The 21,816-nt window shown below is 44.0% G+C and overlaps 1 protein-coding gene across 2 annotated transcripts in view; it reads left to right on the top strand.

Annotated features, from left to right (window-relative positions):
* Usp31 (ubiquitin specific peptidase 31) overlaps positions 1 to 21,816 on the top strand; it is a 61,255-nt gene that overhangs the window by 16,065 nt on the left and 23,374 nt on the right. For both annotated transcript variants that reach the window (XM_013504873.1, XM_013504872.1), the window contains exons 2-10: positions 6,260 to 6,397; positions 7,561 to 7,649; positions 7,739 to 7,831; positions 8,378 to 8,513; positions 11,055 to 11,199; positions 15,309 to 15,489; positions 18,417 to 18,528; positions 19,031 to 19,125; positions 21,189 to 21,266. In XM_013504873.1, coding sequence (XP_013360327.1) covers positions 6,260 to 6,397; positions 7,561 to 7,649; positions 7,739 to 7,831; positions 8,378 to 8,513; positions 11,055 to 11,199; positions 15,309 to 15,489; positions 18,417 to 18,528; positions 19,031 to 19,125; positions 21,189 to 21,266 — 1,067 coding nt within the window. The remainder of the gene's footprint in view (positions 1 to 6,259; positions 6,398 to 7,560; positions 7,650 to 7,738; positions 7,832 to 8,377; positions 8,514 to 11,054; positions 11,200 to 15,308; positions 15,490 to 18,416; positions 18,529 to 19,030; positions 19,126 to 21,188; positions 21,267 to 21,816) is intronic.

Here is a 21,816-nt window from a genome sequence, read left to right as displayed (position 1 = left end):
GTGTTTCCAATGCATGTTTTTTTTTTTTTTCTTCAAAGGGAAAAAATAAAATGTCTTCTGTTTGAAGGATAAAGAGAAATTTTATAAAACTTAATAACCCTGCAGGGTTTTTGACTTTTACTAACTGGTAAGTATATGCTAAAGAGCATCCACACGGGAAGACTGGAGCTCTCATCAGCCTTATTTATATGAGGAGGTAAACCAGTAGACTCCGTTTAGTACTGTTCAGTTGGAGACGTTGTACCCAACTATAAAACAGACACTGGTACGTCAGGTTAATGTTCAGAGCGTTCATACTGCAGTTTTTATAGAACAGCACATTTGAGTAATTTCAGCGCTTGACTGCTTGAATGATAACAGCGTTACTGTTTGTGGATCGCAATGATAATCAGCTTCAAAGAAATACAAAAATACAGTGATTGTTTTGAGGACCTCAAACTAAGATTTAGTATTGAAAATGATAGCGCCTGGGGGAAGGCGTGGGAGGCTCGGGGTCCCATCCGCTCATTCGGTGAATCAGGGATCCCAGGTTCAGTGAGCTGCCTCCTGAAACCAGTTGCTGCTCGCAGAGCTTGGGCTTGAACTCAGGTTTGCTAACTGCCACTCCTTCTTTTTCTTTCTCTTTTTCTTTCTTTGTGACGTCCAGTGAGGAATGGCTGTTAGATTCTTCTGTTTCATTTGGTCTGGGGCAGAGGTACGATGGTGCTGTGAGAATTCATAGTGGGAAGAGGTGATCGCTGTGAGGGGCCTGAAGAGGCAGAAAGAGGAGCTTTCATGTTTTCGCATGAGTGCTGAGATTTTCTTAAACCCTCCAGTGTGTGATGTGGTGAGTTAGGGGAGGGTTGACCCAGCGTGCTTTTTGTCCTAGTTAGAGAGGGTTTGTAAGTACTGCTGCCTGTTTAGTCACGCCCAGCAGAAATCTTGTCGAGCAGCCTTAGCCCAGGACCTTCTTATGTAGCAAGTGGTGAACAGTTCCGGCTGCCTTGAAGTGATAGTGGTGAACGTAAATAAACTTAGTGCCGTCCCGATGAAGAATTGAGTATTGACTCAACCCTGAAGCGTGAATGGATGCTGTACGTAGTGTCTGCTTTGATGCATATGTGTAATGAATTTGATTTCAGTTTAGCTTTGTTTGTTCAGATACCTATTTAGGCTGGTAACTTTCTTCCCCCATCAGAAGAAATAAGGCAGGATTGAGCACATAAGTTGGTTAGGTTCTGGCAGTTCATGTGTGCCAGCTGCAGGCCACGAGACTTGTCCTTGTCCCTGCTGTACCTCCGACTTCCTCTGGACAGCTGACCTCTGCTCCCTCCACAAAGCAGACTGTACAAGACAAACGCAAGAAGACAGGTTCCCTGCCTTCCTGCCTATAGTTTAGCTTATCTGAGTTGAGGACTATCCTTCCCTCCTTGTCTCTCTCTCCCCAACTTTCTTTTCTTTTTTTTCCCCCCCTTTTTGAGACAGGGTTTTACTATGCAGTTCAGGCTGGGCTTGAACTTACTGTGTAGCCCAGGCTGGCCTCAAACTCGGGGTGATCCTCCTGCCTCAGTCTCCCAAGTGCTGGAATTACAGGCCTGTGCCACCATGCCCAGCCCTCCTACTTTCTGTTTAAGACCAATTTTTCTTTCTCTTTTGAATCCCTAGTCTGTCTTCAGGTCTCTGCTTTCAGAAAGTCAGCTTCTTCTCTCAGCATGTGCATCCTCTGCCCAGGACACAGCATCTTTCCTCTGTTCTTGTAAAACTCCACGTCTACACGAAGAATAGTTTAGCAGTCGTTCAGTTTCCTTATTGCTTCTCTCTTTTAATCCTTTCCGATCACTGTTCTGGTCCACTGAGACCATGCAGGCACGCGACCTCTTGCTCTGCGATTCTAGAGGACTGGTCCCAGCGCCCGGGTGGCTTGTCCCTTCTGCGGTAGTTTTCCTTGTTGCTTCTGTCTCCTCAGCTGCATGAGGCTGTGCTCTCCGGGATGCAGCCTCTTACTTCCTTCATGAATTTTTCCCCTTCTGTGACCTGTTTCAGTGTTTTTCAAGATTTTGTCCTGGCTGCCTCACTTGATGTCCCCTGGGTTGTCTCTGTGCTTAGGTGATATAAACCTTTTTGATTTAAAGTTCCCATAGAAATCTCTTTCCTAAGCACCAGAATTAACTTCACCTGGGATCATGGACGTTCCTCCAACTTAATTTGCTCAAAACTCGGAAGTCTACCGGTGTCCTCCTCTGTTCCGATCCCATTACCGAATCCAGAAGTGGCAAGACATGGCCAACCTTGCTGTCACGGGCTTTCTTTCTAGCTGCATCAGTCCAGTGTCACCAGCCATCTGTGTTTCTTCCATCCTGGGTCAGCCACAGGTTTCCTTGCTCGTACCATTGCTTTTTTTATTGATCCTTTTTAAAAAATGAGCCAGTGCTTTCTTCTACAGTTTAGATTCTTCCACTGCTCATATCAGCGGCTTCAGTTTTGATTTTCGTCAATGAAGCCACAAGGCAGCACATTTCCAAATGGAGAGAGATGTCAAGTATGTGAGACGCTGCAGGAGGATCGCAGAAGACTGAGAAAGAAGATACTTGGTTTAGTAATGAGGTGGCGTTTGACCTCTGAGAGAAGTCTGGTGTGTGTGCAGCCTTTCACACACCGTACCTGTCCTCTGTGTGCCTCTTTCTGAGACAGCATCACAAGCTCAGTCCTTTCCACGGTTCTGGTCATCGAAGAGTCCTGGAACCAAATCGTGGAAAGAATTAAGTTCATGCACGAAGTTATGAAACTTCGCTTGCTGCCAGGGTCCTTCCTGCCCTTGTTCACTGTATTCCATTAGCACATCTCTCCAGCCTTCTCTCTCGGAACCCTTGGATTTTCTCCCTGTCCCCACATCTGAATCTTGGGATGTGTTAGAAATCAGGTTTTTGTTATTCACGTCTAAGCCACTGTCAAGCTGTGATAGCTCTTCACAGCTGAATGGCCGAACTGTTCCTTTCATCCCTGTGAGCACAATCTTACTTGGCTAGAGAGCAGAAGTTGTCTTTCTTTGGCCTGCTGTACCGTTCTTTTGCTTTAACACTGTTGGTCGTCCTCTCCTTTGAAACACTCTTCACGTCACTCTTGGGACTGTATTTTCCAGATTTTCTTGCCACGTCTTCGATGGCTTTTTCCTGATCTCCTTTGAGGCCTTCGATGTGCCTCCTCAAGACGGGTGATCTTTGGATTCTGTCCTGTAGTGCGGTCTCTCTCGAATTGTGTGTGGGCAGTCTCAGGCATATTTATGGTTTCAACTCCCACCCCTCTGCTGACCCCCAGTCGTTTGTCTTCAGTGCAGCTCTTACTGAGCCCCAGTCTGTACTTCTGTTGTCTACTGGGTCCTCCACTTGGGGCTTCCACAGAAGTTTTAGTCCAGGGGATTTGAAAGGGAACTCTTACCTTCCCTCTCAGACTTTGTCCTTTTCGTTTTGTCTTAATACATGGTGCCAGCAGTTGTTCCTCATCCAGAGAAGACGCCTAGGGGACACTGTGTCTGCCTCCTTGTTTTCTACTTTCACTGGGTCACAAATTCTATTGACTCTACTGCTTAGACTCCTAAATCTGCGTTCACTACTTTAGCTTAGCCTCTGTCCTTCCTTGCTTCATTATTTTGTTTCCTAATCACTCTCCCATTTTGCGTTGTCCCCTTCCAAGTACAGTACAGCTAAACTCCGCGTGCTCATTATGTTTCATTTACGTGGGAAGTGTTTCAAGTGTTTCCACGCCTCTCCGCTAACAGCCAGTGAATCATATCCTTTTCATTTTGGAGTAGGATTTGAATCCTGAGCCCTACGCGCCTGAGCATCATCTTAATCAGTTCACTTGTATTTATTGCCCTCCCCCCACCATCTTTGGGTGGCCTTTGAAATCTTCCCATGCTGGCCCCTATCTCTTTCCTCTCCTCTTACAATGCGTGCCTCAGAGACTTGGAATTTCAGGCCTGTTGAATTTCTTGATCTTCCTCAGAGGCGCCATACTTTCTTATGCCCTTGTGTGCTGGACATGTTCCTACCTTGCCTCTGCAGGGTAGGTCCCTGCCTCTACCCTGACATCCCCTCTGTCCTTCTTAGCTAGCCTGTGTTCCACTCCCATGACCCCCTACGTGCACCCTACAACTGCCGTGTTTACATAAAATGTTTATAGATATATATTGATTTTAGTGTAGTTTTAGATTCACAGAATAGTTGGCCACGGTAGCACGGGGAGTTCCCGTAAAGTCCATGCCTCGTTTCCTTGTTAACATGTCATGTCACCACGGTATAACTGATACAGCCAGTACACTAATATTGGCACGTTACTACTGACTACGTTTTACACCTCACTGGGATTTCACATTCTCCCGTGGCCTTCCACCCGCCCCCGCCCCGCCCCCCAGGAATTAGAGAAGCACCAGGTAGGGTTTTTTTTGTTGTTGTTTATTTGTTTGTTTGGTGGAATATCCCTCAGCTTGGGTTTTGTCTCTGATTTTCCTATGCCTAGGGGTGAGGCGGTAGGCTGGGAGGAAGACCACAGAGGCGAAGTGTCCTCCTCATATCAGGTCAAGGGGAGCAGCATGACCTACTGTTGGTGCTGTTAGCCTCAGTCAGCTGCCCGAGGCAGCGTCAGGCAGAGTTCTTGTGTAGTTACTTTCTGCTCTTGTCATTCTTCAGTCTTTGGGACAAAGCCTGGCGTTCGGGGCAGTAAACTACCTTTGGGATGGGAGCATTGTCAACATCGGTTTCGTACAATTTCTCTGTAAAAAAGATTGGTGCCTTCTTCATTTATTCATTCAGTCACTTAGTTATATCAATGTAGAGTACTTTATTTTCTACTTTGGATTATTATCTAATATTTTATTATTTATCTTGTTGCTCAAATTATTCCGCCTTTGGCCATTGGGAGCTTTTCCACGTTGTCTCCTCTGACTGTCTCAGCCCTAGAATCAGCCATTTTTCCCTCAGCCTTAGAATCAGCCATTTCTCCAAAGAGCTGTGGTTGGTATTTTTTTTTTTTTTAATTGGAAAAAGGTATTAGAAGCCAAAGTCTGTGTGCTGGATGTGTAAGTTGTTATGAAGGTATCGTCACTTACATGCCTCTGTGTCTTTCAGTCGACAGAGCTAGAAATGTACATGCCTGTAAGCCCAAGGATATATAAAAGTAATTATTTGTCTATCTTTATTACGTTAAGCTGGATGTGAGATCGTGCTGACATCTGTGGTTCAGTCTAACCCTTCCCCTTTCTGATCTATACGTTTCCCTCTCGCTGTGAGGCTTGACTCCCGCCACCATCTACCCACCCTGCTCTGCTTTGAAACTCTGATTGTTTCCCCCTCCTCCATTAGTCTGCTAGGACCTTTGGCACTTACTAAATCTTTGTTGAATGAGTGATGAATCTTGAAAAGTTTAGCATTTTAGCAGAATCAGTTTAAGTAAATGTTAATGTAAAGTTTGAAACAACTTTTAAACTGATTTCTTATGTAAGTACTCGTGTATATTCCCTGTAGAAATTCTAACTTAGAAAACATGAAATGAAAGAAGAAAAAAGAAAAGCATCCCTGACACCCAGGGGTAAAACTTAATATCGAATACGGCATTTTACAACTTTTTCTTTTCTGTAGTTATGTGAATGATACACAGTTTTCCACAAGCGTACGCACGTTGCCTTTCACACTTCTCGTAACCTTTTTCCACGTTCATATGGATGCATTGCTCAGAGTGGTGATATCACACAGTTGTACCATGATTTAACCACTTCCCATTTTAGGACGTTCAAGTTACTGCTAATCTTGCTATTCTAAATTCTAATGAACGTCTTCTTTGAAGTCTTGGCATGTGGTTTCCATGGTTTCCTTTTAATATAGTCCTGAAGGTAGAATTGCTGGATAAGTGGATTTTAAGGTTTTTAGTATGTGTTTCTGGGGGTGAAGTTTTTATATGAGTATCTGCTTTCCTATTGCTTGTCTGCAGTGAAGTTCTCTCCCTTGAGATCTTACATTCTTTTTTTTTTAATTTTTATTTTATTTTATTTTTGTCTTTTTGAGACAGGGTCTGGCTATGCAGTTCAGGTTGGCCTTGAGCTCACTTTGTAGCCCAGGCTGGTCTTGAACTCAGAAGGATCCTCCTGCCTCAGCCTCCCGAGTGCTGGGATCACAGGTGTACGTGCCACCACACCTGGCTTGCATTCTTCCTTTGGGATTATGGTAAATAGTTTATTTTCAAAGCCAGAAACTCACAACTACTTGTGCTGATTTATTTACCTGCACAGAGTATTGTGTCAAAGAACGCGCTGCAGTATCGGGGAAATTCCCAGCACGACGCCCAGGAGTTTCTGCTGTGGCTTTTGGACCGAGTTCATGAAGATCTTAATCATGCTGTAAAGCAGAGCGGCCAGCCTCCTCTGAAGGTGAGGATATGCATGCCCCTGGGCTCGTCAGGAGTGAGCATCGGTGAGCGAAAGAAGAGAGTGGAGCGTCTTCTCCCAAACCTCTGCTGAGGACTTGTTGCGTTTAGTTAATAGAACGAAACTCGCTAAGCTCTGGGCAGGTATAAAATCAAATGGCTACAGGAAGGGGTAGTTCGCTTTGGTACCTGCTGGACCAGCGAGCTGGAGTATGAGGGACGCTGACCCCACGGAAGTCGCAGTCTAGTGGGAGGGAAGCTCTGGCTTTCTCTCCCAGTAAGACACACGCCTCACAGATCACTAGAACTGCTGTGCCATCGAAAGGGGAGGTGTGCGCAGCTCCGCAGTTCGCACGGGGTTTAAGCATGAAAACCGAACCTTCGGCATGCTCTGACTGAGAGCATGATAGGTCACACTCAGGTTTTATAATTGGCCTTAATGTGATGAGTAAAGTAATTTATATGAAGGAGAAATTGAGTTACTCTCCTATACAACTTTCAAAGTTTTGGTAATTCTGCTCCGCTTCAAGTTCTAAATTTCTAGTTTTGGTGAGTTGTTATTCTCATTCAAGACCTTCTGTGCCCGAACACTGTTCTGTCAGATGACTTTTCGGATCAGGTTGGGACACCCTCATGGCCAGACACTGTGTCGTGCTTGTCTCTGGGTCCTGCTGTCCTGCACAGTGCTCTCTGCGTGTGCTCGCTGCCCTCCTAGCTAGTCGTTAGGTGGAGGGGCACGAGGAGGTTACATAACACGTGAAGGAGAGCATAATTCAACATCGGAGCGAAAGTCAGCACAGCTCCTAGTGCGGGAGAATCTAGGTGTGGGAAGAACTGCTATTTTTGAAGTGGTTGGGGTTGTTTCCTTGAAGAGACTGGGAGAGGGGCTTTGAGAGTGGGAGCGAGATTGGGCCGTCCTGGGGAAGGAGAGCGGCACGGTCCCCGAACGGGGTGGAGGTGGGTGACCTGGTTAGCAGCAGAGTCTGCGTGAGACAAGGAGGCGAGTCCACGTGACCCATGTGCCGTCTGCTGTGCTCTGGTTCCGGTAGCAGTGCCCGTTGCCAAAGCGTCTGAGGTGAAGGCAAGGGTGCCGTGACTCTTTACGCTCACTGTCAGTTAAGAGGTGGTGCTGTGCTGCTAGTGTGTGAGTTCTTTTTCTTTTTTAAGCCTCCGTCTGAGACTGATACGATGCCCGAGGGACCATCTTTTCCTGTGTGTAGCACTTTTGTACAAGAACTTTTTCAAGCCCAGTACCGGTACGAGCAAATCAAATATTCTCTTGTATTTTGTCTGCTTGGCATGGTTCCAGGTGATCTTACTGTGTTTTACATTTTTGTTTTAAAAGATCTTCTTTGACGTGTCCTCACTGTCAGAAACAGAGCAACACTTTCGACCCTTTCCTCTGCATTTCTTTGCCTATTCCTTTACCCCACACAAGGTAAGAACAGATGTAGTAAAATTTAGTTAAGAAGTACGTTCTGATAGTGTGCTTTTCCTTTGCAAGCTCTTATAAGGCCTTACTTATTCTGACAAGTGAGTCCAGGCTCTGTGGAACCCTGAGAAATGTCTGTCTGAGTTTGCAGGCTGAATGGGCGCGGGAAACGAGGAAGCCTGAGCCGTAGTCTGGTTCGGCTGGCTATCCGCTGGCAGTCTGGGGAAGAGTGAGGGTTGTTGAGTGACTTCAAGGTTTTCTGGAGACCTTGCATTATATTTTTAATGAGTTGCTTTATTTTGAACTGTTTCTCAAAATTTCCAGGAGTTATTCCATTTTAAAGAAAATACAAAGGACAGAACCATGTTTGTTTCTGTCCAACGATGTCGTTATATTGCATAATGTTGGTTAGGTCCTAATGAACGTTTTCCATTTAGCTTCCAGCAAAGGTGTGGCTTAGTTTCAGTTGATTTAGATCAGGCTGGTTTTACTTCTTTTGTACTTTAGTTAAAATAAGTGACTAATAAGAAGATCTGACTTTGATCTGTACAGGCCTCTCTATGTCACTGTAGTGTATCAAGGGAAGTGTTCCCACTGCATGAGGATCGGTGTGGCCGTGCCTCTGTCTGGGACTGTCGCCAGACTTCGGGAAGCAGTGTCTCTGGAAACAAAGATCCCCACCGACCAGGTAATAACCCCGCTGAGACTGAGTAGATACGAGCCACAAAGCATTTCTGCCTCTCTGGAAGTTGTACAGTTCTTTGCCAGAAGTGGCTAGATAGAAATTTAGACCAGTTGTATCTAGCATTGAGGGAAAGAAGTCAAGGCCCGAAAGAGTAAAATTATAGAAAAACTAGTTACGTTTAATTTAACTTTTTATATTAGTATCTATATATGCATGTTTATATGTATATATAAAGTGTATATTATATATAAAATGTCCTTTCCCATCCCTATGAAAGAAAAGCCGGGCTTTGCCAAGATCTTCTTGTCGCTTTATTTACCAAGTACAATGACTCAGCCATGCTTAAATCATCTCACCGGTGGCTCGGTGGCCCGCGGAAAGAGTGTCCTGCCTCTGTGGTGTTTGGTAGCTTAGAAAGCTCAGGCAGTGGCGCTAGAGTACCGCTTCCCGTTGCGGTGCTAGCGACAGCCACGGCGCCTACTCTGCGCTCTGCACGCAGCACGTGCTCGGTGTGTGGTCCTCCTGCCCCGCTGTGCTGGGCTGCAACTCTGGCCCGTGCAGCCCAGGCAAGGCTGCGCCACTGCACGGCACCGCTGAGCGGTGCACCCCACCCTGCTGCATTTTCAGTCCCTCACCTAGTCTAGGTGAGGAAAAGTTGTGTCCTTTTTTAGGGTACTTCTTTGGTAAGTAGTTTTTTTTTAATTGGCCAAAACTACCTTTGGCCTATCTGTGATTTAATACATTTTTTGATACAGTCTGACTCAGCTCACTATTATGCTTTTATTTGGGAAACATTCCTTATTTAAGATTTACCAAGGGAAGAGGACCGCGTGGCTGGGCGGGGCGGCTTCTGGGAGCCGCTGTGCGGCCGTCTGAGTGGTGCCGGAGCTGCACGTGGCTTCTCTGCCTCGTTTGGGACTTGCCGCAGTGAGACAGTGTGACCAGCAGTGCTGCCCCTGGGTGACACGCCTCGTGTCGCCGTGGTGATAAAATGCTTGTGCTCCGCCGGCCTCTTCCTCACTCTGGAGCATTTGTTGTTTTTTTCCCCTCCAGGGTGAGTGGAAAGACGCGGAGGGACTGGGGTCTGAGGCAAAGCTGGTTTCGTCTTTAAAGCTTCAATGCGTGAACCACATTACATGTGGTTTAAATGGGTGAAATAATCTCAAGTTTGCTGTTGACCTCAGTCTGCTGGACAATTATATTTACATGTTTACCGGCAGAAAAGCAGCCTGGCCCTTAAATTCATTAGGAGGAAACGTGCCAGGGACATTTCTCCTGGGGCCATCGGCCCTTTACCTCCTAGAGTTGAGCGCTCCTAGGAAGTTAGTGCTGGTAGGGAGCATCCCAGGGGTCCCGTGTAGTGCCCCCACGCTGTCTGAGGAAGGCCCGGAGAAACCCTGCACCTTGCTCATGGTCGCGGGCAGGCTGGGGCTGGGACCTCTGCAAGCTCAGTCTGGCGCCTTTCTCCAGGCCGTGCTGCTGAGCGTGTCATGCCGATCCCAGCTGTCTCCATTGTCTCTCTCCCCATTTTTTGGTGTCTGTTCCATTGTGAAATACTTAACCACTTCAGAAATACAATCTAGAAACTGAAAGGATTTAATACTAGTTATCTCGGCATTAAAGTTTACTAACTTTACTACTTTGTCATGTCGTATTCATTTAGATGTTTTGGTGTGTATACACTTTTATAAAAATAGATTTATTTACAACTTTTCTTTGCCTTTGTTTTTAGTTACTTAGTTCTTTCCTTGTCAGTGCAAATGTATGTAGTTTATTCTTTTTTTTTTTTTTGGTACTGGGGATCGAACTCATGACCTTACGCTTGCCAGGCAGGCGCTTATGCCACTGAGCTATATCCCCAGCCCCGGTAGTTTATTCTTTTTAGTAGCTTTGAAATTCTAGTAGGGCTGCACTACATTTAACTAATTTCCGTTATTGGATGTTTGAATATGTTTCATTTTTTTCCAATACAAATATCAGTGGTTATTTGACACTTTTAACCTAAAAAGTGGGAAATTCAATGATGAGGGAAAAGTCTCAGAGTCACAGGTAGATGCTGAACAGTGGTGGAGCCCAGCAGGTCTTTCCACCTCTCTTCCCTTGTGAAACAAGAGGCTAAAATTTATAATCTCCTGCTTGTCTTCTGCAGCAAAACTTAAAGGAACTTTGGATTTAGTGCCATAGAATTCTGAAATCAGAGTGTGTTGATAGACAGTTACAGAGGATGTTGTGCTTCTAAGATTCTCTCAGTAGCCAGGCTTGGTGGCGCACGCCTGTAATCCCAGCACTCAGGAGGCTGAAGCAGGAGGATTGCCATGAGTTTGAGCCCAGCTTGGGCTACATAAGTGAGTTCAAGGTCAGACTGCACTACATAGTGAGACCCTGTCCCCAAAACAAGAAAAAAACAAAAAACAAAGATTCTCTCATCTTAGAGGCAAATGCACTGCTAAGTTCTGACAGTGTGGAGAAGTTCATAGTAGAATTAGAGATCATTTCGTATTTAACGCCCAGTGTCCCAACCGTTTACATTTTCCCACTTTTTAGATTGTATTAACAGAAATGTACTATGATGGGTTCCATCGTTCATTTTGTGACACAGACGACCTGGAAACCGTCCATGAAAGTGATTGCATTTTTGCCTTTGAGACTCCAGAAATATTTCGGCCTGAAGGAATTCTCAGTCAAAGAGGTAAATGGGCACCTGTTTTCATAATACCACCTGAGTGTGCAGGCCTGGCAGTCGTCTGCCCTTTTAGATATTCTACGATGATACAAGTCTGTTTTATTTGTGGTCAAGCGCACACAGTAGTGTCTGTTTGGATTTTCATTGTCTTCTGTCTGACGCTTGTTTTTCTTGCTTTTAGTAAGACCTCCGCTTCTCTTACTATTAATGATCTATATGAACTCCACGTCTGAGTCCTCTTTATTGCATAGCTAACCCCTCCACTGCCAGCTGTGTGATGATCTGTGATATTTCATAGAGGCCTTACTTCACCAAGTTTTTCTCTCCCTACTTGTGCTGGTTTTCTTTAAGCCATTTTTAGTTTCTAGTTGTGTGTGTGTGTGCTTTAATATCTCTCCTCTGTTCCTTATATTTTACTCTTGAAGACTATTATAAATACCTTTTAAATATACCCTAGCTGAATTTACACAGAACAAAGCTGATCTTTTCTGTACTGCTGTCACCCTCAATAAATCACTATTCTTGTACTCTGTTCCTTTTTCTTTTTTGTTTTGGTTTTGTATTTATGTCATTGCCACAGGGATTTGTGTTCCTTATACTTAGCAGTTCATGAGAGAAGAAAAAGTATTCATAAGTTTACGGTAGAAAACCAGTGGAAGAGGTAAATCTCCAAACTAGTTTTTTTAAAGGGAAAAAGCTGCCCCTGACAGGCTAGCTAAGACTTTTGCTGGAAATTCTAAGAAAAAAAAAAATATTTAGACTGGGTAAGGTACTGAAAACATAAAGATAAATGAGACAGTTTCTGCCTATAAGGAGGAGGTCATGTTTTACATATATAGTACCCTTTCATATGAAAAGATTATTTAGAACCAATATTATATTTAAAAGACACATATTTATACTGTGAAGACAGTGACTTTGTAATCAAGGAATTTCTAACAGACTTCCCCACTGTATCTTCCTTACTTAGTAGTTCGGCCGTCCTGCCCAGACAGTAAGATAGGAACGCAGTGAGGAGCAAATGCTGACCTGCGGTCACTGCTGGGCTGTAGTGCTGGGAAGTCTGTCTTGTTTGTTCAGACGCGAAGCAGAGAGAACAGGTTTCTGATTAAAATCAGCGTCAACAGAGGTGAAAGTGAGAGGGCTGCGGTGGAGAGGACTGAGAGCTTCTCTTCTGAGACAGACTTGACAGACTCCAACCCTGGGAAATCACTGATTGAATTTAAGACTCCTTCCATTGTCTCGATACTGTTAACTTTTAGTTCGGCCAGTAATTAGTAATGGCTATGAGACCTCTGTTCTTAGTCTAGACTGCAAACCAGAGCCATCTGAGAAGCTTAAAGAAATAAGAAAAACAGGTGGCTGGAGCCCGTCTTTAGATTAGTTGAGTCACGTTTTTCATGATAAATGATGTTGCTATATTTTCATGTGCTTATTTGCCATTTATATACCCTGTTGGGAGAGTTTTCTATTCAACTTTTTTTCCTACCTTAAATTTCATTGAATTTTGTAAGAGTTGTAGGAACTCTCTATAAGCCTGTGTACATAGTGCTGGCCCTTCGAAAAATGATTTGCAAGGGTTCTATTCCCTGCTGGGGTTGTCTCACTTTCTTCATAGTTCATTTGCACAGAAGGTCTTAATTTTAGTGAAATCCAGTTGCCAATTTTTTCTTTCATTACTCATGGTTGTGCTGTCGTAAGGATCAGTGAGCAAATCAGAGGTTATAAAGATTTACTCTTGTGTTTTCTTCTGAGAGTTTTATAGTTCTTGCTCTTATATTTAGGTTGTTGATACATTTTGAGTTAATTTTTGTGTGGTGTGAGTTAGGGACCCCACTCTGTTCCTTTGCAGGTATGTATTCAGTTATCTCAGCTCGATTTGCTTGAACAACTCTTCTTTCCTCATGGAATAGTCTTGGTAGCCTTGTTGAAAGTCCTTATTTTAGTTTCTCTTTCTTTTTAGCCTCTATTTTCATTTTCTGATCCTTTTTTGTGGTTTTGTGTATTATACTGGTCAGCTTTCTGTATTGCCAGTTTAGGACTCAATTTTGTCTGGTCTATTCAAATTTACGTTATTGTTTTCTAGATAGTCTTAATTTGGTTTGGTTTTGATTTTCCTTTGGCCCAGTAGCTTTTCTTTTTAATCTTCCAGTCATTACATTTTCATTCATATGTTTTTGTTTAAATTATTTTCTAACTGCATTGTGGTACAGCATGTCTGTGTGTGTGTGTGTGTGTGTGTGTGTGTCCCCGTCCATATCCTGTCCATTTCTCGTCATCACCTTGTCCAGAGATTCTGCTCTCCCCTGTCTCTCACTCAGTCCCCAGGTCTGTTTACTTCTGTTCTTCCATTCATAGCTTCTACTGACTTCACTTTCTCACAGATTGTTGAAATGATCTTTTCTCTCCTTTGTCTTTCCCACCACCCCGGAATTCTCCGCACATGTGATCATTTTTGCCTTATCTTTCTATACCCAGCAATTCTTAACACACAGCAAGAGCCCAGCCAATGACTGTTCAGCTGAAAGTTCCCCAGTACTCCCTTCCTCACTCCCAGCTGTTCAGGGTTAACACTGCGTTTCTATTCATAGTCACGTAGGAAGCCCGGAGGTTGTCATTCTAGCCAGAGAAGGGCTGTGTTAGGAAGCTGTGCCACTTACCTAGTGTCGCCAGCCTCCGATCTGAAGACCCTGTGAGTATTGCATTTGCACACGAGAGGTCGCTACTTCCCCCTCACTTTGCAGACGAGGGAGCTGTAACTTAGAGAGGGCAAGTCACTGGCTCCCGGTCACACCGCTGGTAGTAGGCAGGTCGTGCTCTGAGCACAGCGCTGGATTTCTGGCAGTCAGGTAAGGTCTTGTCTTAGGGACCCTGCTCTCTTCTGGAAGAACAGGTCTTCCCACTCCTTCCTCTGCAAGAACCTGGGACATGCAGCCGCTGTTTCCAATGCGGTTTTCTGTTATCTTTATCTTCTCGTGCCAGACTTTAAAACGGTTATGAGTAAAATCCATTCTTGTTCCTTTTGTGATTTCTGTCTAGTAGTTCAGCTTAAAAGTTTTCTTCCCTCTTGTAGCTTGACACTCAGTTTGTTATTTTAGTATCTCTGTGTTTTTAAAAATTATCTGCAATTTATTTTGGTTTTAACTGTATACTTCTAATTTCAAATTGCTATAATGCTGATGTATCTTAATAGCAAGTCTTGTATTGCTGGATTTTTAGGTTACTGCCAGAATTGTGCTATGAATACTTTTGTTTGTTTTTGAGGCAGGGTCTCACTGTGTAGTGCAGGCTGGCCTTGAACTCACTTACATAACCCTCACTGGCCTCGAACTCACAGTGATCTTCCTGCCTCAGCCTCTCAGGTGCTGGGATTACAGGCATGCACCACCATGCCCGGCCCTGAATACTTTTATATAAGCCATTTTTCTTCTCTTCTCCAGTTGAGCTGTCACCTTGTTAGGCTCTATACTTCCAAAGAATTAAAGAAATGAACAGATATTTAGTCAGGTGTTCGTTGACGAGGTGCAGAACCTTGTGCTGGGTGCTGATTTGCTGGGTAGCTCTTACTGGTGGGGAGCTTTGCCCTGGGGTATTGTGAAGACCACTGTGCCTGCCAGACGTATTTTTGTTCACTCTAATGTGGATTAATCCAGCTCCATTGGTTTTGTTAAAGTTGGTGCTCTCATAATGTCTCTGGCTGGAGTAAGTACAGTTTTATCTTTTTTAAAAAATAATCACCAGGGACAGGAAACTATAATTGGAACATTGTAGACTATTCTGACTGTTGTTTTCATTTTTAAAAAATGTATTTCATTGCTGGTTGGCGGATCTTACTTTAGGGTTATTGGTGGGTCATCTTCAACTGTCTGGCATTCAATGAAGTGGAGAGTTTTGATTTTTAGTTTTTAAAAACGGCTAATTTAAAGGAAGTAATAGATGATAAACATTACTTTTATGGCTAGATAAGTAATCTTACAGTAGAGTATTTGTTCTTGTTTTGGATTGCAGTTTAAATTATATAAAGACAATTTCTTATTTTTTCCTTAGAGTGAATTTACTTGTAATGAATAAATGAATTTTGAGGAGATAAAACAAGCTGCTTTATTCTCTTTCAGGAATTCACTTGAACAACAATCTAAACCACTTGAAATTTGGCTTGGATCATCATAGACTGTCTTTTGCCACACAGACAGCAGCACAGCAAGGGAAAATGGGTCAGCCCTCTCCCAGAGCAGGGAGCGACAAGATTGTCCTGTTGGTGTGTAACAGAGTCTGCACTGGGCAGCAAGGGAAGAGGTGAAGGACGCTGACTTATCTGCCCATAGATGCTGAGACTGAGGGTCAGGTGCCTTCAAATGTTCCAAAGAAGCAGGGGTGAAAAATCCTTACTTTATTCACATATATATTAATTAATTAATTTATTTAATCTCTTCTAAATAGCCATACCTCATTTGGTGGGTTAGGAGGGAAAGAGTATAAAGTTAGGGTAGTAGGGCTGGGAACACAGCTCCGCGGCACAGGCACCTGCTTGGCATGTACAGGGGCCTGAGTTCGATTCCTGGTACCAAAAAAAAAAAAAAATTAGGGTAGTAGAATCTGAGTTAGAAGGGTTCTTAAAGCTCATCTTGTTTCTGAAGGCCTTTCCATACGTATTTCAGCTCAGGCTCTCTATATCCAGCTACTTTCGTAATAGATTTAAAAAAAGTTTTTATTTACTTGGTTGGTGCTTGCCCCTCAGTGCTCCCCATTCTTTTGATACTTTTTTTTTTGGTACCGGGAACCGAACTCAGGACCTTGTGTGTACTTACCAGGCAGGCGCTTGTGCCGCTGAGCTGGAGCCGGCCCACTGCTCCTCGTTCTTACGTCCCAAGGTGCACTCTTCGTCTTTCCCTATAAAGCTGGCCCTCTAGTAGTTCCTGTCTTGGCAAATGGCACCGCTATCCGTTCAGCTTTGTAAATCAGAAATTGGGGAGTTAGAAATGTCTCTCAGATCTGTCTGCTGCCTTCTCTAAGAATAAATTGGGGGAGATTTAGAATGTTTCTTTAAGTAATTTCATTGCAGAAATATTGTCACCTGAGTGGTCACAAGAAGTGATTTAGGGAGAAAGCACGCAGGGTGGTCTTCATCTGAATCTTTAAAAATTTTGCTTTGAAATGGGTTCCTTGGGTGGTCGGTAACAAACAGAAAATGTGTTGATGCATGTATTTATATTTGTTAGCAAAAATGTTAGTTTTACAGCATGTCAGGCACTGTGCTAAACCCTGGAGAATACAGCAGTGAACAAGACAGACAGGGCGTATGCCCTCCTGGAGCTGGCGTTCTAGTTGTAAACACATTTAAGTAAGGGGACACGTTCGGCTTGAGACAAGTGGTCACCGTGTTGAAGACCGTAGCACAAGGTAGAGTGAAGGAGGACATGGCGGTGAAGAGCGGCCAGCGGGTCTGGTTAGAAAGGGAGCTCGGGAAGGCGACCCGAGGAGGCTGTCGTTGCTCTGAGCCGTGGTGGGAGGAGGGAGAGCTGTGCAGGCATCCTGGAGAGCGTCTTGCGTGGAGGGGACAGTCCTCAAGGTGGGGAGGCGTGAGGTGTGTTTAAGGCACAGAGGAAGGGTCGCTCGTCCCACTTGTATGCAGTAGCTAGAGTCCCCTCTGTGTCTCTTAGAGAGTGATGACAGTGTCTTCGCAGACTTAAGTACTGCATAGCTGCTCTTACATGAGAAACCCTGAGTATAAATAACGTAAAGGGCAAAACGAAAGGTAGTCAGTAGGAAGCGGAGCAGGTCTTTTGCAGATGGGAAGGGGGTCTGGAGATGGAGGGAAGGAGAGGTGAGGGGGAAATGAGAGGAATTAGGATGTGAGACACGCAAGACCAAGTACCCACGATGAATGTGATCATTGTGTACCGCAAGCGTATACTAATGAAAAGGAGTGAAGAGAGTGCCTTGTGAAAACGTAGCTGGGTCGCGTGGAGCTCGTTTCACGCAGTAGTCTTCAGGAGGCTGGGCTCCCTGTTAAGTACTGCTGTGAGAAGACACCTGGATGGCTGTGAGGAATGGGTGCTTGGTGATGTTAGTACACCTGCTTCAGCCTCGTCCTGAGCCGGAGCTCACTTGTTAGTTAGATACACTGTCATTCATTCTTCATTCACCGTCAACTTTTGTAGGATTGGCCGTCCTGGCTGCTAGGATAACTAAGTCACAGTTACGGCCATCGGACGAGGCATTCTGTTGGTGGAGACAGCGGTGTAGACAGGCAGTTACAGCACAGCGTAGTTGGTGCTGTGGTCCATACAGGGGACAAACTAACAGGGCGCTTCCTGGAGAAAGAGACCTTTATCTGGTCTTCATGTGGGTGAGTAGGAGACAGCCTAAAAGAAGGTGGGAGGGGCGGTCCATGCTTAGTGACTTGAACAAAGATCTGGATGCATGAGAGAAGGACACATTCAGAGATCAGCATACAGGTGTGAATGGCAGTGATGCGAACCTTTAGAGCTTTCAGTGATACAAACAGCCTGCTGCGGATGCCTGCCACAGGTTCGCCACCTCGGGACAAGGGCGTGTATGAAAGTTGAGGGTAGACCAGTGGTCCTCAATGTCAGCTGCCTATTAGGACCCCCGGGGGCTCTTGGGAAAGAAAGTCCTTGAGCCCCATGCCAGGTGATTCATTAGAATCCCTGTGCGCTGGAGTTGAGCACCACCTTGTTTGATGCTGCTTTGGTGCTTTCAGTAGGCAGCTGGGACTGAGAACCAGTGCTGCCCCTGACTCATTAGCCCAGAGGACCCTGGCCGAGGCCGGGCGGCTCTGAGCTTGGAACTGGCTGGCAGTGGCACTTGCTTGTTATTGCCGCCTTCATTGTCTGCTACCAGGTCATGACTGCTTGCCGATGGGCCCTTCCAGCCCTAACTGCTCATGTGTCGCTTCACTCCTTGTGGGCTTGACGCACTGTCCCAGGCTCCTGGCCACTCCTACAGCCTGTCCTCACTGTCTGTTAATTCTTTCCCCTTGCTACCGTATAGCCTGGCATTATACTCCCTAGAAGTCATTTTGATATATAAGCCATTCACTTTTAGTTAGAAATCTAAGTTGTTCTTGTGACCTTTTCATCATCTCTTTGTGGAGTTACCATTGAATTTCCTGTTTGAATTCTGTCCTCAAACCAATTATGTTGTGATTCCATAGGGGATTGCTGTACTTTTAAGGTGATTACAGTGTTTATGTGTGGTAGATTTGGACTGCCTTTTGTCTTGCACTTGGAGAAGACGATAGCATGGGACCTTTTACAGAAGGAAATCTTGGAAAAGATGAAGTATTTCTTGAGGCCCACTGTTTGCATTCAGGTGTGTAAATATTTTGCTATCCCAGCAGAGCATATGTATGTACTCAGTGAGGAAACAGTCATTACAGTGAAATTTGAATTTGTTTCATTCAGATTTTCAAGACTGAGAACTTCTCTGTCATTTTATAAGAGGAGCTAGTTGCTGCAGGATTTTCCTTAAACTTCTGTGTCTTTTATAATATTTAACAAAGTTCAGTATGTGCTGAGCTTGGAGAAGTTGTAGAACCTTTATTTATACATACGAAACATTACTATTACTGTATTAAGGTCTCTGTGTAAGGCCGTTTAAGTTAATGTGCAGCGTGAGCAGTGTGCTGCTTGTCTTCTATGACATTTGATGTGTAAATTGCACTTGAGTAGGTCATATTTAATGTATGTCAGGATGGCTCAGCACCCTAACAGTATTATAGAGAAGCATTTTACAGAGAGATTGCTGTAATGCCCCAGTGAAACATGCTCTTGAAGAGAAATTCAATTCAGTTTCCATTGGACGTTTAATGCAGGTGTGTCCGTTCAGTCTGCGTGTGGTCAGCGTTGTGGGAATAACATACTTGCTGCCCCAGGAAGAGCAGCCCTTGTGTCACCCTACGGTAGAAAGGTAAGAAAAATATCACCTTCTAGAATTTCACACGGGTCATGTGTAATTTAGTGATGCACTGTATAATTCCTCTATAAGTGTGTTAGGTGTTTTAAATTCATTTAAACATTAAATACTTAGTTTTTACTCATATTTATATGTGGAGTGTTCTATGAACTTTTGTACAGTCAGAAAAGCCATGGAGCACTCAGGGAAGCAAATTAAGTTTGTCCTGGGACTACAGATAAATTACCCTCTTGTGTTTATCAAGATTGTTTCCAGAGGAGCTTTCTGTGCAGGATTTGGTCCTCCCTGAAACCCTGAAATTATAACTTGTGGCCTAAAAGATAAAGCCCAAGTTCCACAGTACAGGGAATATTTTTCACAGAAAACGGTTGTGTCAGTGCACCTTAGGTGTACGTGATCGCATCGTCGCAGGGGTCCGTGCCTGTGCGTGACACGCGTTGACGCTTCTCGTTTCCGCGACCCCTCCCCTCCCTTCAGCCCTCTTTGCTTCCTTATTTACAAAAGCTGTGTTTCCATCTTTCTTTTTTTTCTCATTTTTTTTTAGTTTTTCCTTTCTTCCTTTCCCCTCCCCCCTTGTCCCCCTTCCCATTCAAACATTTTCTTCCTGTCTCACAATCTCCATCATACATTTTGGTGCTTATATACACTTGCAGTTTATCACGCCAGAGAAATAATGGAGTGTTTACACATGTGCGTCTGATTTGTTTCACTTAAGAGTACGGTCTCAAGGTGCATCCATTTACTTAGGAGTGTCTTAGGCTTATCTTTCGTTATGGCAGAGTAATACTCCATTGTATAGAAAACCCCACATCTTCTTTGTCCATTCGCCAGTTGATGAGCATTTGGGCTGTTTCCAAGATTTGGCTGTTACAAACTGTGCCGCTGTAAACGTGTGAGCATGTATCACTGTGGTGTGATGCTTTTTTTGGGGAAGATACCCAGAATAGTTGGGTTGAATGGGACCTCTAATCCTAGCTTTTTGAGGAATCTCCATACTGTTTTCCATAGAGGTTGCACCAGTCTGCACTCCCACCATCAATGGGGAAGGGTTCCTTTATCCCCACAGTAGGGAAATTTTCCAGTTTGAACTCTGATTACTTCTCTTCTATCACACTTTGCTTTTTCCTTCTCTACTACGCTAAACTTCCCACAGTGTCAGAGTCCTGTTGGAAAATCCAGGCCATTTATATGTGTACCTGTGTGTGTGTGGTTCCCTCGGTCTGTGATTCTTTGAAGCTTTTACAATATTTCTTCTCCTCCATGGGAGTAGTTACTTCTCTTGGCTACCTCATTCTTTCTGCATATTTTGATTATGTTTATGGTGGCCTGTTATATTAATAAAATTATATAAATTACATGTACATTGATATATAAATTAGAAATTTATGCTTTTGTTACAGTATTTTTCAACAGATGTTATAGTGTCTAGATTTCAGGATTTAAATAAAATGTGTAGCATAGTTCTGTTTGAAAGCCCTGTTTGATTTTAGAGGTGAGAATAGATTAGATTATAATCCAAAATACTGTACAGCATAAGAAAGATTAAATGAGTGATGTTCACTGTGAGTGCTGAAGGATTTTCTCCGGAGATGGCAGTGGCCTCCGTGCGGGGGCGGAGGGTGCTGCTTTCATGAAGGCGGGCGGCGGAGGCGCAGCGTGGGTTGGCGTGGTGCCCGTGCTAAGCACGCGGTGTGGGGCAGGTGGAGCATGGGAGAGCAGACTGTGCCAGGAAACGCCTGTCCAGTCTCTGCGTGCTAGGAGATTGGGCAAAAATTGGAAAGGCGATAAAGCACATCTGAGAGTGAGTGAGGACACATAGCGTGATACCAGTTTTTCCAACCTCTTTATCTCCTTATTGGGCATTTTAATTTAAAAAATTTTCAGCCCACTTGTAATTTAGTTACTAAAGCCGTATGTATAATGGTCTCACTAAAAATGTTTTCTTTGGGGGAACTGTGGAGATTTTTCAGTAGTCACAGGATTCTAGGTAAGAACATAGTCACATTTAAGTAGAACCATTTTTTTGGATGGTAATATGTGGCTTCCCTGTTCTATAGGGCATTAAAATCTTGTGGACCAGGTGGTACTGCTCATGTGAAATTAGTAGTAGAATGGGACAAGGAGACAAAAGATTTGTGAGTATACTTAATATTTATTCAGTCTTTGTTTTATTTTAGTAGTATACTGCTGATCTTCCAAATTAGCTGAAATATAAATCTTTCCTCTCTTTAGCCACATTTGTTACTAATCCGCTTTTAAGCAGGCTGTTACTCTTTTCCTATAGTCTTCTTTATCTGAAAGTCTTAGAACATTTGCTCGCTGCTCAGAGAGAAGTTGTATGCTTCCTAACTATGATTTAGGTACAGTGACTCTGATTTTTCTTGCTGGCCTATCAATTCTAGCAAGCTGTATCAAATGTGTGTCTTTAGATACAAAGGACTGATTTGATGTAGTCAGCAGTGTTCATTAATCCCAGAAAGATTAACTTCAGGTTAGTTCTTAAGACAACTTTGCAGAAAGGCAACTTTTCAAGAACATTTGGGATAGGTAGAGGGGTTGGAGGACTACTTTGCTTTCTTAAACTCTGATCTTTTTGATTATCAAGCCATAGCTACTTTGTAAAGCTATAGTTGTATTTTTGTGTCTCTTCTGTAAAAAGCTGTCTGACAGTGCTTTGTCCTCTGA

The sequence above is a fragment of the Chinchilla lanigera genome, unplaced genomic scaffold, assembly GCF_000276665.1.
Source record: "Chinchilla lanigera isolate Chin_1 unplaced genomic scaffold, ChiLan1.0 scaffold00092, whole genome shotgun sequence".
Taxonomy (NCBI): domain Eukaryota; kingdom Metazoa; phylum Chordata; class Mammalia; order Rodentia; family Chinchillidae; genus Chinchilla; species Chinchilla lanigera.
Note: the sequence above shows the minus strand (reverse complement) of the source record. Positions and strands in the feature narration are given on the sequence as shown.